The 17,513-nt window shown below is 35.3% G+C and overlaps 1 protein-coding gene across 6 annotated transcripts in view; it reads left to right on the top strand.

Annotated features, from left to right (window-relative positions):
- The window catches only part of ORC5 (origin recognition complex subunit 5), a 76,021-nt gene that overhangs the window by 5,899 nt on the left and 52,609 nt on the right, over positions 1-17,513 (top strand). For all 6 annotated transcript variants that reach the window (XM_052790216.1, XM_052790217.1, XM_052790218.1 and 3 more), the window contains 8 exons: positions 2,305-2,502; positions 6,116-6,190; positions 8,817-8,928; positions 9,277-9,407; positions 12,072-12,120; positions 12,688-12,778; positions 15,024-15,076; positions 17,297-17,409. In XM_052790216.1, the coding sequence (XP_052646176.1) occupies positions 2,305-2,502; positions 6,116-6,190; positions 8,817-8,928; positions 9,277-9,407; positions 12,072-12,120; positions 12,688-12,778; positions 15,024-15,076; positions 17,297-17,409 (822 nt within the window). The remainder of the gene's footprint in view (positions 1-2,304; positions 2,503-6,115; positions 6,191-8,816; positions 8,929-9,276; positions 9,408-12,071; positions 12,121-12,687; positions 12,779-15,023; positions 15,077-17,296; positions 17,410-17,513) is intronic.

The following is a 17,513-nucleotide window of genomic DNA, read 5'->3' on the forward strand; positions in this document are numbered from 1 at the left end:
TACTGTTGCTGTTTCCTCCTGTATGAGCGTCACTTTCACAAATGTTAGGACTGTATCTTATATTTCAGCTTTGCCATCTAACATAAACTTCCTTTGGATTCCTGCTCTTAGAAAACAGCGTAGGAGTAAATAAGAAGTAGGTCAAGGAGGACTGATAAGACAGATGTTGTTGGAATAAGTGAAGTGGAAACTACTGAGAATTCATTGTACAGTTTTGAATTTGGAGCCTTACATTCTTAGGAAGCTGGGACTACAAACTCGTCTTCCCCTCAATTGTTAAGGAAAAAAACCCACTTTAATGCTGTCCACTGGGAGATGACTTATATCCTTGAATACTGGAGTTGCTATATGTTACTAAACTGAAGTAGGAACTTTGTCAGGAATGGACTTATTTCAATTGCAATGACTGCAGGCAGAGAAACCTACTCTTTAAGCATCATGTGAGAATCTGAACTACATAGAAGTAGTGGGTCATTGTGGCTGAATGCATGTTTCTTACAAAAAAAGTTATCTTGAGGAATGATGTAGAGAGGTAGGGCCTTAAGTTCATTTCAGTCCCTCTCTGGTCAGTGCTGGCAGAAGACTTTTAAGTACTAGGTCCTTGCCACTTTTGTGACCCTTCTTTTTCTGTTAGGAGATGTGTATATTCATGCTAGTTTTATTCCTTGTTCTAATTTTTCCCCAAACAGGTTTTAAAGTCCTCCTAAGTTGAAGGGTGTCATCACAGGAATTTCCATCTAAACTTGTTGGTGCCTGTTTTTTTGTCAATCATGTACTTCACACCAGTGACAGGTGCCTGCTTCATGCCTAAACCATAAATTTCCACTTGTGTGTTCTCGTAGCCCTGATACTTTAGGCTTGTCCAGAGTGCACTTATCACATATGGAATGGTTTTTATGCAGAACACAGTGATCTTGTCCTGTTCATTAAAAATTCTGCAGAGGGAGAAAGGTGGAAGACAGTGGTCATGATCCTCTTTCATGCAGTAGCCTTTTGTGCAATGCTCCTAACAGTGTGCCACCCACTTGTGACATATACAAAGATGTGGCCAGACCCTGAAAAGGAATAAGATTTAAGCAGCAACTCTTTCTACAGAACTTCCTGTTGCCAAGTATAAGTGTCTCCTACATAATGTGTTGTGAATCACATCTGAGGCACCCAGCTTTCCTTCTGCTATGGAGGTGCAGCACTTTGAATAGGTACTTTTGGAGATGTAGCCCCTTTCTTTTAGTAGTGTTCAAAATCATAAGAAAGCTTTTTATTACACAGTTTGAGTGGATTGCTAGCATATACCCACGCTTTCCCACATCTGCTGAATCATATGCCATATATTGTATTTTAAGTAGAAAGACTGGAATGAAGTACTCTGTAATTTTTTTTTTTTGTTATATACATGCACACACACACACACATATATTCCTGTATCCGAAGTTTAATTTTGCAAGTAATGCATATGTATCCCAATGACTAATGTTTTCCAGAGGTTTTAATGTTCGGTGTAAAAAAGAGCATATGCCTTACCAGAGAGTATGGAGCTATGCAAATAATCTATTTCTTAAAAATAGACTTGCTAGAAAATTACCTTTTTTGCCTTATGTAGGTTTGAATACTGGTACTATTTTGTAGTCTATAGTCTTCTATTTATAGACAAATGACCATAACTTTTCAATATTACTAAATTGGTACTTAAAACTACATTTTATAGATTGTCATAAAATGTATCTCATACTCTGCTTTTTTCACATGGTCTTTGCTCTGAAAAGATCCGGTTTTCTAAAAATGTTCTGCACAAGCAGGCTGGTTGCACGTGCCTGATATAGAAGCTTACACTTTATCATTTGTATGCAGTGAATGCCAAAAACATTCAGACTATTTTGGGGAGTGTGCTTCTAGATTACTTTCTTTGTAATGTAAGTTTGAGAAGTTCATGTTATCCAGACACTGTAATTTGTAATGGACTACTTTATGATACTGTAATGTGTTATAATTGTCTAGCTTTTCTTTGATTTAAATGCTATTTAGTTTTCATTTTGTGTATTGCTCACACATTTTAAACATAGAAGGTACACTGTATGTTTCTTATGAGGTTTCATCAGATCTCTCTTCACTTTGTGGTATATAATATTTTGACTAGGTACATAAGTAATCATTCTTTTTTGGCAAGGTTTTTTGGTTTATGCTCTATATTCTGTTGGCAGGGTGTGGTTTCGTTCATTGTCTCATCTGGAAGGGAAAACTGATTTTGGAGTATTTAAACTGAAAAAGCCAAACAGAGTTGTATCTTTGTTTTTTTATCCTCTTCAGCTTCCTCATGTGTTTGTGAACTGTGTGGAATACTTTACTTCACGACTTCTTTTAGAAGAAATTCTCATCCAGTTGCAAAGCTGTTGTTCTGAGACAGAACAGACTTCTCATGTGCCTTGTGATACTTTCAATGACTTTGTACGTCTGTTTAAACAAGCTGTTGTGAGTCGAGAGCTTCAAGATCAAACACTATACATTGTAAGTAATTTAGTTTTAGTGTTCCAGTTTCATTTTGGTTGAGAGGGTGTTGGTGATTGTTATCAATAATTTGTATGTAAAATGTGTGCATTATAGATTGGTTTTCACAAAATTTCCCTGTGGACCTAATTCAGAGTCTGTTGATACTGTTTAGATTATTTCTGTTGGTTTACTGACTTTAGATGAGGTTCTGTATTTTTCATGGTATTAGAACTTTTTATACACAAAAACTGTATAGCATAGCTAATAATGAACATAAATTATACTGCATAGTTAAATTAGGTATGTAATAATATTACAAAAATCTTTAAATATAGAGAGCCTGTATGTGTTTTATAATTTGTAAGTCATGCTTATCTGTTTCCTTGTGAAGATAGCTTCACAAATGAGAAAGCAAAGGTGGGAAGCAGGGCAGAAGTGATTTATGGAGCACGCAAATGACAAGAATTGGTTGGCTAGAATAGTTTCAAGTTAGAAGTTGTATTAAGGAACTAAAATGCATTATTTCCTCTGTAAAAGTGCTGTTGTGATCTTGCATCTTTAACTACACTTGTGGCCCTCGGAGACGAGAACTGTAGTTTTAAAATTCAGATGGAAAAAAAGACTGCAATGAAAAATTTGATGATATGCTCAAGTGGAATAAACAGGCAGACCGCAGGAAAAATAATCAGAATTTAGATCGCAGGAATGATTGAATCAATGTAGTACTAGAATGCTAGGTTTTGCTGTGGGTTTTTTTTGTTTTGTTTTGTTTTTCTGTGATAATCTTAACTACATAAAGGAGTCAAAATTTGCAGACATCTGTAACAGCGTTTATCGTGCTAAGATGAACATAGAAACAAATTTCAGGCATACAGGAGGTCTGAAGAAAGGATATAGACTCCTCAAAACTACTTTTTTTTTCTAGCTCTCTCTTGGTTGAACAAAATCTATTATTTTAAAAATATGAACGCCATAGTATTAATGATGTGTAACTCCATATAGGCATTGTGGACCTGCAAAGGACATGGGCTGAAATTTCAGCCCAGCAGTAGGAATTAAGGGTTTTTAAAAGAGGTCAAATTGATTATTTAAGAAAACATGAAAGTGGTTCAAGATTGAAAGCTTAATGACCCTGGGTAGTCGCTCTGCGTGTTTCTCACAGCAATCAACAGGCATACTGCATTGGTTTTTTTGCAGTCAAACAAGAAATTCATAATTACACTGAACATTCTTCGTTCTGTTTCATAGGTTATAGTTAAATAAATTTTATTTCTGTTTAAAAATACTTAACCACCGAGTTAAATAACTTCATATTATGTTTAGTGGAAACAGTACTAACTCATAGTGTCCTACAGCTCATGAGGTTAATAAATTTGACATACATTTTTTCTTCATTCAATTTTTAAGTATCAGTACTTACAATAGATGAGAAATTATACGTAGATAATGCATTTTAATCTACCATCACAAAAGTGGTATTGGCATCCTTCAACAATTCCATAAGAACAAAATTTAGCACTAAAATAACCTTTAGGGAATTTCAGAAAATACTTTTTATACTAAAATTTTACTTTCAGATTAATATTTGAATTAAAAAACTGTTCTACATCAGTAAAGAATGCTTCATGTGTTGTATGAAAATTAGTATCACTCAGAAAATTAGAAAGTTCTTGAACAATGGTTATAGAAAGCAAACCATTAAATACTTAAAAAGGTTCAATTATATCACGTAAATAGTTGCTGAATCAGAAGAATTAAGTATTAAATCAGTATTTCAGTTCTGTTCTGCATGGGAACAGACAGGAATGGGGGAAGTCAATTCATGTATATTAACCTGTGTCATGTGAATTTATTGTGGAGTGGTTTAAATTGAGACTGATGGAAGACCAGCATGCTGGTAACATAAACTGTCAATGCTAATTTATTCTATTTCATTTCGGTAGTAAATAATGTAATATTTCAGCCCAATTAAGTCAGAGCAAATTAAGATAAATGTTTACTTTCAAGCAATGAATTCTAAATGTTTCTCTTAAGCCAAGCATGGGTGCTGAATGCTTGTGATTACTTGTGAAAAATGAATTTTTTCATTCTAACTACCTGAAAAATTGAAACTGATATAACTTGTAGTCATTCATACATTTACAATATTTAGCACTTTACAGAAGTAACAAGCTCCTGTTTTTAATGTAAGTCGGCAGACAGTTCTAAAATGTATAGTTTTTTAAAAAAGCTGAAGAGTGACAAATCTATATTAAAACTAAAGAATAAGGTGTGGATTTATAGGCCTGTGGGTAGGCTGTTTCTGTGAACCACTTGACTCAACTAAAAATTAAGATCTACTTAGGTCAAGACCTTAAAGCTTTGTGTTCGGTAGATGCATGTCACTGGGTCCAATAATCAGAATTTTATTAGTAAAAATATGTAGCCTCTATTGGTCAGTAATGTAAAGCAGTCTTCATCCCTGAAGTAGTTTATTATATGAACCAAATGCAGATGTCAATATAAAATCATAAGTTGTATAGTAGTTTTAAATAAATTCCCAAGAAGTGTGAGCTATTATTGCAGAGATACTATTCTTTCAGGGTTTTTTTTCTGGATGGTGTGATTTTGAAATACTGTTTTCATAAAATGTTTCTTGGTTGTCCACATAAAATTCTTTTGCTTACTGCGGGCAACAGTAAAGATACATGTCTTAAATGTTTTGGTGTGGGGAGGGAATGTAAAGGGATAGAAAAATACAATTTTCCAGGGACCTATAGTTTCTCTTTCACGAGCAGTAATTCAAACAAAGTAATGAACTTCAGAATTTGGATTTATATTGTGAGTAGTAAATAAAACACAAAATAAATGTGTTTCTATTACCTTTTTTCATTCCTGTCAAGATTGTAAGTGTACTGGGAATATGAATTCTTTTGCCAAAGGATAGCCATGCGTGTTTTCATGCTCCTATTTTTTTTCTCTAGGTTCCAAAATATGTTAGTTGTTTAGATAAAGTGTTTCCTGTTTAAGCTGTATATATATGCTACATATTTGTTAGTGCCATGTCAGGTTTACATACAATACAGTAAATCCTGTAAATTTCTAGGGTGCAAACGATGGCAAGAAAAATTTCTCTCAAAGTTCGGTTCTGTGAATTCTGGATGGTAGCTGAGTTTTTGAAAATATCAGCTCTTATTTCTGAAAAATAATTTCATAGTGAGAAAAGATCTCTCTCCTACAGTAAGCATGATGATATAGTGCTGCAGTATTACACATAATTTTATAATATAAGAAGAATTCTGGACAAAAATTGAGGTTTCAATGGTTGTTAATGATGTCATGGCTTTGTCAGTGTTGCTTTTGACTGGTATACTTATGTTTTAATTCTTACTGCCATAAGGCGTGAGAATGTTGCTTGTATGGGGATTGTATCTTCTTTTAGATGGCATAGCTGCTCGGGCTTCCTGGAAGCACACCTCAAGCAATAATCTCTCCAATGTTGCTTGTTTAAGGGGTCTTGATACTTAAATGGTTTCTGCTGTCTAAGAGCCATTGGTGAAATGAGTTTCCAGCAGCTAAGAATTAATTTTAAGTCCATGTGAGAATGGAAGGTGACGTTGTCTATATAATAAGCTCATTGTTTTATAAAAAGGTACTGGATAGAGCAGAGCAGCTGAGGGAAATGGAAGCAAACATCCTGCCAGCATTTCTTAGGCTTCAAGAGTTGGTAAGTGTCTGGAAAAAAAATTAACGTATGTTTTCTGCATAGTGAAAGTGACTGAACATGGTATCTGTCTGTCCATCTAGGCTCACAGATCAACATAAGTGATTCTTTAGATGAGAAAAGTTGCAGAATTAATCTCCACCTCCCTCCTCCAATCAACTGGCAGTGGTCAAAACTAGAAACCAAACCAGAATTTAAACATTGGCAGGTTTTTCCTACACCCTTTTTTTTTTTTTTTTTTTTTAAATTCTGTTTAATAGTATCTTGTTTTACAGTATCTAATCTGTTGTAGATTCTTTTGAGGATGGTATCAGATACATAGCTGTCTTTTCTAGAACATTTTTGTTTTTATGAAGAATGTAAAATTTTTCTACTCTTTGTTTAAAGTTTTGTAATAATTGCAGAAAAAAAAGGCAGACTATAATCTATAAGGGGAAGCTTCAACATAGCTGCTATTGGTTTGATACAAATAAATAAATAAACCCCCTTTTAGAATTTGTCAGATGTTTGTGTGGGAATCCAAAGTCTGCTTCTGAGTCAGCTGCTGATTCAGAGAGCTCAACCAGATTGAGTGAATTCAGCATCGGAAGCGTGAATTTGCAACTCAGGAAACATTGGTCTTCCTCAAGTTTCTCCCATGTGAGGCTTCACAACATTGCATGGTGGCTGTCTTGAGGATGGTCAGTAGATCACCAGCTACTTAATTGTGGCTGGAGCTGCACAGCTCAGCAGCTCTGAATGTGCTTTGTAATGGCAGAGAGTTTTTACACTTCTGCTGGAATTGTGCCACAGTATGTTTCTGACTGGAGTAAACCACTGTATCTTTCCCTCTCTCACTTCTGAAGTATCAAAGCTTATGCCTTGGCATAAGGAAAAATGGTGCATTCTCTGAAAAGAAACTGAAGACAAAACCAGAAGATGGTGGTACTTTGAAATGTCTGAACATCTAAATAGCTGAAATTATACTTGTTATCTCAAGACTTTTGTGTGGTACTCTTAATCTTCTGGTGATGTTGATTTCTGTATTTACTGAATGAAGACTGATTCACAGCTGTGTTCTTAATCCTGGCAGCTGGTGCATTTTCTGCCTTTTTGTTTGTTCTGCCCATGTTCTGGATTTTCCTGCCCCTGAAGCAGAAACAACCTGTCTGACAGAAAGGAGGAAAACTTAGGGCTATGATTGCTGTTCAGGGACCAAAAAAATAGGCTAAGACTTACATATGCTAGAGAAACACCCTCAAATTCCAAGGTAGCCTCAAAATAAGTTTGTCAGCTTTCCTGAATGCTGAGATTCCAGTTGCTTAAATTCTGGATTCTGGACTGAGGCTTTGTAAAATTGTTGTGCAGCTGATGTTGCAGAGGAATGTTTTAGGAGCAAATCTACTGCATTACTTCCTTTCCTGGAGTGAAAGGAGACAAGAAACTTCATCAGTGGTGAAAGATTTCATGGGAGTTGGGGTATCATTGGCAAAGAATGGGTCATAGGATGCTTGATTTCTGTGAGGATTATGGTGGGAAGTACTTAAGTTTTTCATATTGAAAGGTCTGTCAGGAACTGAACTGAAAATACCTTAGTAGTTTTCTCAAGTAAAATACTAGGAAATCTGGGAGAGGATGACAATTGAAAGAAATCTACAGAAAGATGCTCTCTCATTAAAAGAAAGAAAAACTTCCATAAAAATAGAGAAAGAAGAAACAGTAAAGAATATGGGTGGGTGCCACTGGCAAGAAGTGGGAAGAGTAAGTAGAAGAAGATTCTCCCTGAATTTCAGGGAAGGGGAATAGCATTTAAACTTTTCTTTCAGGTCATTCACTGCTCATATTAAGCATTGTCAATTCAATCAGGTTACTTCCTTTTGTTTTCTTGAGGTGCCTCCATAGTTTTGAAATGTCTTTCTTGAAGAACCACATTTAAAAGCATCTTTTGTTGTGCAGAATTTTTAGTATGGTTCCAGAAACCTTGCAAAAAGGAAGTAAGCAATTTTTTTTTAATATGAAGTGTTTTGTTATCTGTTGACCAAAACATCAAACTCAAGGCAAGTATATTGTCAATATAACTTGGTTAAAAAGAGTATGTTACTATGTATGGCCACTGTTGGTAACTAGTAAAACGGTTGGTAGAGTACATGGTTAATACTATGTTTTTGTTTTGGGATGTTTTTTGTCTGTTTTTTAAAGACCAGCTTACCTTTGAAATAAAGTAATAGATAGCTTGGTTTCAGAAAGCATTGAGCTTTCTTTCACTTTTTAACTCTTCCTGTTTGTTCTCAAAGTTTGGGTTTAATTACCAAAGTAAAATGTTGTCTTAATTTTGGGAGTAAGAGATAGAATCTACTTGGTATTGTACCAGAGCTCTATCACTGCCCAAAGCTTACATGTCAGTGAAATGGCAAGGGATGCAGAGAAATTGTATGTAATTATGAAAATCTGCAAATGTATGAGCTTCTTGATTAGGCCAGCTGAAGCTTTATTATTATGCTAGTAATTCGTATTAAACTGGAAATTTGATGATTTTTGTGGAACAGAAAAGTCACAATAATAATTTTTCTCATTGATACTGTAACATGCAGTGTTATTTTTCTCTTTCTCTGCCTGTCTGTCACTCTTTTTTTTTTTCTTCTCTGTGTAGACTGACAGAAATGTGACAGTTGTCCTGCTCAGTGAAATAGTATGGGAATTGTTCCGTCCAAATATTGGATGCTTCGAGCCATTCACCTTGTATTTTCCTGATTACAGCATAGGTAAACTAATTCTTTAATCTGCTTTTCAGGGATACTTTGTCAAACAACATCCCAATGCTTTTTCCATGTTTGTCAGTATGCCTTTTACGGAATATGGAATAGCTACTGGAATGTAAAAGTGTATATTCACACAACTTCTAAGAGACTTTTATTTTTCCACTTGCCAAAACATCTCAAAGTAACATTTTGGTTCCATTATATTTGCTGATTCTTTTTATCAGTGTAGTTTTTGGTGGATTTGGGGTTTTTTTTTAGTGATGATTATAGTTTGGTTTTCCACTTAACTTGTAAAATGTGGTCAGTTTTAAGTTAGCTTTAAATAAGCAAAACTTATTTTTGTTTAAACAGGACACCTGCAGAAGATCTTGTCTCAGAATCATCCCCCAGAATATTCTGCGGATTTCTATGCTGCATATATCAATATTCTGCTTGGTGTCTTCTACATGGTCTGTAGGGACCTGAAGGAACTTCAGCATCTGGTGAGATGAGCTCCTTTAGAGTTGTTGTTTTGTTTTGGGGTGTTTGCCAAATGAGCTCTGAAAGTCTGGATTTATTGTTGAATATGGACAAAGAGAAAAATCATAGAATCATAGAATAGTTTGGGTTGGAAAGGACCTTTAAAGGTCATCTAGTCCAACTCCCCTGCAATAAGCAGGGACATCTTCAACTAGATGAGGTTGCTCAGAGCCCTGTCCAGCCTGACCTGAATGTTTCCAGGGCTGGGGCATCTACCACGTCTCTGGGCAACCTGTTCCAGTGTTTCACCACCGTCATCGTAAAAAATTTCTTCCTTATATGTAGTCTATATCTACCCTCTTAAGAATGTGTTAGCTCAAAATGCAGTTTCCCTAAAAATCCATAACAAAGGTTGCAATTGTTTTGGTGGCTGTAAAGGGTTTCCATTGCTATGTAATTTGCCAGTCAGAGGCAACAAAAGCTGCACTAATGAGATGCCCATCTGCATGTGGTTCACCCAGCCCAGAACTTCTGTTGGGGTTTTTGAGCTCAAGCTGTTCCTCGATATCAGAGAGTGACTGAGAAGACTAGGCTACCTGTTTTCACCTGTTGATATAAGGAGATAAATGTGATGAAACCTTTTATGCCTACTGGTAAGTATAGTAGAAGCAATTGCTGCAACTGCAGCAGTTTTTGAGGGACCGACCAACTTCATTACAGACTTGGTTCATGATTTTTTGTTTGTTTGCAATTCAATCAGAGGAAGTAATAGTTATGATTTTACTCTTCTAAGCAATGATAGGCCCCACTGTGCTGCTTTTCTCTTCAAGTTGTTTTTACATGTGGTAATGTGACTTTGCTCTTATTGCACCTTCTTGCTCACATGGACTCTGTAATCCCTAAATAGCCTTGTTGTATTCATTTTCCTGGACAATGCAGCGGAATGTCAGACAGTTGCTTTCAACATTTGAAGGAATAACTTCAATTACGCGGTTTCAGCATGTCCAACCTCAAGTTCCATTGTTTCCCATGTTTATTAAATGTAACTTGCCACCCAACTTTCTTCATACTTCAACTTTATGGGAAATTTAACTTAAAATTGAAACATTTTCCTATATTATTTAGGAGTGTAAAATTTTCACTTGATTTGCTTCCTACAGAGGATTTTAAGGTAACCAAGCTGCTACAAGCCAGATCTGTTGCACAATTTTACAGAAACATAGCATATTAATTTGACTCAAAGGCCTAGAGAAGCAAGGACTGACATAAATGTTTTCATTGTCTGTCTTTTGGAATTAAGAATAAAATAGATAAGTCAAAATTCCTGCAATGTAGTCATGCCTGAGGGAACAAAAATACATTGAAAATATTTGGAAAAAGGAGTTTTAACCATATATCAGTTGAAGAATGTAATAGCAAACAAACTAACAGAAGAAAAATAAAAATGACTTGACAGTGACCTTTGCATAAGAAAAGCTGAATAACAATAACAATTATTAGCTCATCAGATTATTATTTAAATAACTATACTGTGTACACGGAAATTTGATGAGTTTGAAGTGATCAGTGGTTACAGCCGGTGAACAAATCAGTGCTGGTGAGATGATCTGAATGTCCTGCCTGCATTTCCATCAGGAAAACAGCTAAACTTCAGCTGAACTTAATCTGTTAACTATACAGGTTTTATATTTAAATGAGATTGCTGAAATCTGGTGGAGACACAAAACTAGGGTCGCGGTTCTTCTAGCCATGTACTGAGTGGCTCCGCTTATCAGAATAATTTCATTAGCTTTAGATGCACTGTTTGTGTGTGTGTGAAATACCAATATTATGAAAAGACTTATATAATTGGACCCTAGATTCTTTTTGTGCTTGACAAGTCCCTTCTGTAGAAGGTAATGACAGACACATACAGCTGTCTGTAGGCTTCTGAACAACTCCATAGTGTCTAACACAGACTCTAAATGTGTATGTTATTATGCATGATTATTAATAATACATTCTGGAATTACATTAGATTTATATATGGAAGTTATTGCATTGAGTACTGTATACTAGCACAGAGATTTAATAAGGTGCAGTAGAACAAAAGGAGAATGAAATGTGAGGATTGTTATTTTACAGAATTGCGTAACATTGATTTAAGCATTTTAGAAAAAAATCTAGATTACAACCTTGCCAAAAGTCTCTCAATCTTACCTTAGGCAAAAGGAGTTCTTTTGAATATGAAATGTGTTAGCAGGGCTTTTTTTTTTTTTTTAATAATTTCTGCTTTTGTGTGTGTAAGTATGTGTGGCCTACTTTTGAACATGCTGAACTGCTCCTGGAATGGAAAGTTTTATCTGAAAATGAAAGGAGTAAAAAAAGTTCATGAAAACATTTTTATTGCATTTATAATGTTTAGTTACTATGTTATTTAAAAAAATATGCAACCCCTGAGTACAGTAAAAAGGTTTTACAGACATCAAAACCAAGTAATGTGTGATAGATTACTTCTGTTTGTATTTTAATCTACAGAAATGTTGTGATGTTTTACAGTATAATGTTTGGAAGCAAGTGGCATAATTATTGACTGAAAAATAATTAATTGGTTTTGCAAAGTAATGAATTATGCTGCTTGTTACATTTTGTAGCTAGGTCAAATATATAGTACCTTTTTAATATGTTGTACTTTTTCCTTTCTGTAGGCAGTGCTCAATTTTTCTAAATACTGTGAACCAGTGGTCAGAGGAGACGGTAAGTTTCTGTCTTTAATTTGAGCAGGTGTATGAGAGTGCAGGTGCCCCCCCTCCCCTGTGGATTTTGTGGAGGACTTTGCTTTGATCCTCACTGTGTTTTGACCATTTCTCTGGTCACAACAGCTTTGCTTATTCCAGTTGCACCCAATAGGCAGCATTTGCAGCAGAAGCAGTAGATTACATCTGTTGGTGGTGTTTATGGAAATGAAATGGAAATACCATGAAAACTTGCTTTCCTCTATAAATCTTTCTCCTAACTCAACCACCAGGACTTTTGCAAAGTAGTGAGATAAGTAATTTCTCTGTCAAGGCGAAGAGGAGAAAATGAGAGCAGTGGTTGTGCCAAACTGTCCTAGAGTATCTCAGAATAACCACAGAGAAACAGCCTTGTGTGGTAGCATGCGCTTGCAAATGGATGATGATGGTGCATTGTCCTAATATAGCATTTCAGAGGCAAGGTGTTAGATTTACTGTGTCATGCCTGTGACTGTTCAGGTGTCAGAGATAAGAGTTTTAGTGTTGTGTGAGTTAAATATTTAACAGAGTTGATTCTGGCTTGGTGCAGCAAATGAACGTGACACCCGCAAACTCTGGAAGAATATTGAACCTCATTTGAAGAAGGCAATGCAGACTGTTTATCTTCGGGAAATATCCAGGTAACTTGGGGGGTGAGGCCTTGTTTGTTTTGTTGATGTTGCTGTTTTTAACAAGCTTCCTCTCTAAATATTTACTCTCTCAATTATGTTTCATGGCTAGTGTTTCTTTTTTGCTAGATAGAATCTTTTTTCCTTAACATGTGTTTCTTTCTTGCCATATAATGTTAGAAATAGGGTATCTCGGGAGGAAATTTTTAAACAAAACTGTATTTGTAGCATATAAAATATTTAAGTAAAGCAGTGACAGCAGGTTGTGTTCTCTTTTTCACTGATGGTCATGCAAATAGATCCATTTTTTGTCATGTATGAAACTGCCAAGCATGGGAATCCGTCACCAGAATATACACAGGCACAGTTTAAAACACACTTGTAACGTTGACTTGACAGATCCTCACTGTTCTGAGGATGCATGCAAGCATCAAAATTCTTATGAGACGTTACAGATCTTGAACATCTGTGTTCCTTAGCTTTGTTTAATAGAGCTAGGTTTGTACCCTTACTGTGCTTTCTGACCGCTTTTTTTCTTGTCCAAGGGCAAAATTTTCCTTACATGGAATTACCACTTTTGACAGCATTAAAAGCTGGTGTCCTGCTAGTGGGCTGAGTTTCTCTTGGTGTGGTTTTAGATTCCTTGTTTATTTCTCAAGTTGCCAGACTGCTAGAAAAAAGGTGGTGATGTTCATTTTTAATGGTAATAATTGGCTCAGTTTTAATGTCTTCCCCACTTTTAAGATGAGTGATTCTGATGTTATGCTATGTAAAGAGAGATAATGCAGTAGTGTTTGATTTCTTTGTCTTGATACAAACATACTGATTTCTTTCCTTTGAATGTCATTGAGGCCATAGAGTATTCTGGTAACTGAACCTGGGTGTGTAGTGGAAGTCGATGCTAAATGTTATGGAAAAGTGATTGTTCCTTCAAAAAGAGAATTGATTTTACCCCATATGAGCCAGACTTCGCTGTACAATGAGGCATTATTCTATTTGCCTTAAATATGTATTTATACTTAGTATTGATCTTCAGTGCACAGTCTACTCAGGTTCTTCCTGACTTTTTATATCGTGTAATTGCCTACTCTAATTAGGCTGTAATATGAATTTATGATATAAAATAGTTTATGAATTGTTTCCAAATAACTGAATTTCCCTCTCTACAGTTTTCTTTGATTATAAATTTGAGCTTTACTGTTTTTTTTTTTTATTATAAATTTCAGCTTTCTGCATAACAGTTCTAGGATTTACCTCTGTGTATCTGTAAATGCATGAATTAAAAGGACCATATCAGTTTTTCTGGCCACAGAACTGTAATTACTCTGGGCCTTTCTTCAAGTTGTAAGTTACAGCAATAGAGCTTTGATATCAGCTGTTGTGCTACCTGAACTGAGATGAAAATAAAACTTTTCTACCTGTAAAATAGACATTGGATAAAAACTTTGCTCATTGATAATTTGGTTGATCATTCATTATAATTTGAGTATTACATCGGCTCTCATTAAACTGTTTTCATAAGTTTTAGGGCTTATGGCTGTTCATAAAGATCTTTAAAAAATGAAACAAAAAAAGCACTGGTGCTTTAACAGACTTTTTTTTTTTTTTAATCCCCTTGTGGTATACAAAATGATCTAAAATCATGACATTTCTAACAATGTCATTCCTTAAGGGAAGTTTTAAAGTGAAATTTTTTGCTGTTGTTTAGGAAAACACCAAACTACTTGTAGACATTTCTCACTGACAAAATGTTCCATCTTGATGTCTTCAGAGTTTTTCGGTGCAGAATGAATATTGCTTTGTTTTTTATGTAGACTTCAAAATTACATTATGAAGTAATTATAATATTCTTCTCACTAGTATAAACATTCATTAAGCAGATAAAAAAGACCCCAAAACTATCAGAGTTTTTACTTTTTATCCAATTATGCATTGTTCTTGCAACTTAGAACGCTATTGATATTTGCTTACTGGTGGTAGTTGGATGGAAAGAAATCACTATTTTACAATTAGCTTGTACTCACTTTTATACCTTAATATAGCATTGCTTTCTGCAGCTTTTTCAAATATGCGTAGCCTGCACATTATTGAAACTTATGTGCAAGGTAGTAAGACTTGGTATTTTTAATTATTCTCTTACTAACTGTGTCCTAGACAGTGTCATGAAATTCAAATATACATATACCAAGCAGGTAGTTTTCTCTAAAAGACTAACAAATACTTCATCTTTATATATTTGCATTATCTTGTCTTTTAGCTCACAGTGGGAGCGCTTACAGCGTGACAACGGAGAACCTGGGCAGTTGAAAGGTATCAGATACAATAACTCTGTAGGGGCTTGTAATGTGAAATATGTACTTTTCAGTTTGACTTGGTCAGTGTTATCTGAGAACATGTGAATGAAATTATATAGACGAGGCTACCTCTTAGCATTCAGTTACAGTTCAGGGTAATCATGTTTTTTGAGAAGGTGTTCTACAAAGGACTGTTACTATTTTTTCCCCTAGCATATATCCTGGGAGTAATCTTTCCTAAGGTCCTTTGTGGGTAAAAGCAGATTTCTTTAAGTCAGTATTTCTCATGTAAGAATGGATGAGGAATGGGCTGACCCCTGATGGTCAAGCCCATGTGTGCCAACTGGCAGAATTATCTGAGTGGGGAGAAGGGAAAATTATACCTGGTGTATTACACTGGATTAGCACATTCCTAAACAAAACAGCTGTCCTGTGTCCTGATTTCTTGGCAAATAGAAATGTCAGAATTGCAAGAATTATTTCTGTTCTTTCCTTGGAGGAGTACAGCTTTGTTGATTTTATACTTTAGACAGGCTTGAAAGTTGAATCTCAATATATGTCGGCCTTCATTTACAATTCAGGAAAGAATACTAAAATATTTTCCTGGCAATGTCAGTTGGTCATGGTCTTTTGACCAGTTCATAGTTTGGGAACACTTTTGCCATATTATTTATTGTGACAAGTAATTTCTTCTTTAGATAGTAGGTAAAATAGCCACTTATTTTAAAATTGTCTTAAGATAATTGCAGTCATCAGACTGTTTGCTATACTTGCTTTATGATCAGTAATTTTTTGACATTGTTGACCAAAGGAGTTTGATTCACAGTGTTCTTATTAAACTCCCTCCTTCTGTGCCCAGATGATCATGAAATACTCTTGCACCTGACAACCCCAAAAAGGGAAACTTTATTTAAAATGCATTTTGTAGGATTTTTAGGTATATGTAGTAGGAAAAATTGTCTTGTTGGTAAACAGCATTTGATAATAACATGCTTAAAAAACTATTATAATAAATTTTACTGTGGATGTAAATAAGCAAATCATTCAGTGCGTGATGCAAGATTGGCAGACCAGAAGAATGGAGTAGAAACAGATATTTCTGTATTAAACTAAATTGTCTATATGTAAGAGTTTATTTGGTGTTGCATTTTGTAATTAACATGCAATACAAAACAATCTCTTGACTGTAAATGAAACTAAAACTGCTGTCCTTTTGTGCCTACATGAGAGGAAATTACTACTAGCTATCATTTAGGATGCTTCTCATCACACCTAGGGCTCTTAATCTTAACTTTTAAACATGTTTAATTCCTTGATCTTTATTTGCTGATATTTGTGGATTAAAGCATAAGGGTATGGGTACTTCACAGAACAAGAAACTGTCGAAGTGAAAACCTGTAAGCAAAGGAAGCAAAGGCGGCACAAGAGAGACCCTTTAGTCATCTCCATAGTTAGACAACTGATGAAGTAAGGTGGTTTGATCATCCTATTCATATGCATAAGCTGTGTAAAAGAAGCAACTACAGTGACAAGAGCAGGGGAATGTAAAGGCAAAAAATACAAAGTAAAAGTAAAAAGAGGGAAGGAAAATACTCACTAGACTGTAGTTGTGTGTTTTAATGGGTGAGACTTCAGTCTTAATGAAGTATACATGTAGTGGGCTAGGTCAGCGGGATCAAGTTTAAAATTTTGAAAGCATTTTTTGTAGAAAGTAAAACAGTAGCTAAAAATTGTGAGATGCTGAGCTGTTTTTCTGAAGTGCAGCACTGCGCCTTTCTCCACCATGCCAGCCCTGTTCCTGGCTGAGCTCTCTGGCACAGTCTGGAGTAGCCTAGCCTGAAAGCTGGGTTTTTGAGAAAAGCTTTGCCATTGTATTAAAATACATCTTTCATCTGCCCTGTTTGCCAGAAATATTACCGTAAATGAAAGTAGCGTTGTTTTTTTTTTTTTTAGGGAGATCACACCTTAGTGATTTATGAATCTCTGATGCTTCAAATACAGTTTCTGAGATGAGTCCATAAGGAGTTCAGAATGTTAGTTTTGTTTAGCTTCGTGCCATTCCTTGGCCCTTCACTGATTTTATATCTGTGATAATGGGGTTGAGAAAGTCGCCATACTCATTTAGTTACAGGAGTAGAGCAGGAAAGAAGGAAAAGAAGAATGCAAACAAGTCTAATTTGAAGTTTGTGAATGTTCAGAGTGGGTTTCAACGACTCATAAACTGTTTGTTTTATAGGACTTTCTGCACATACACATGTGGAACTTCCTTATTACTCCAAATTTCTTCTAATAGCTGCTTACCTTGCCTCCTACAATCCTGTTAGGACAGATAAGAGGTTCTTTCTTAAGGTAATGAGGTTTTTTTCTTAGTGCTGCTTACTGAATTCCTGCATATTGAATATCCTAGTTTAAAACTCTTCAACCATTCATTTTGAGCTGTGTTCCTGTGTGTG

Source organism: Harpia harpyja, chromosome 6 (genome assembly GCF_026419915.1).
Source record: "Harpia harpyja isolate bHarHar1 chromosome 6, bHarHar1 primary haplotype, whole genome shotgun sequence".
Classification (NCBI taxonomy): domain Eukaryota; kingdom Metazoa; phylum Chordata; class Aves; order Accipitriformes; family Accipitridae; genus Harpia; species Harpia harpyja.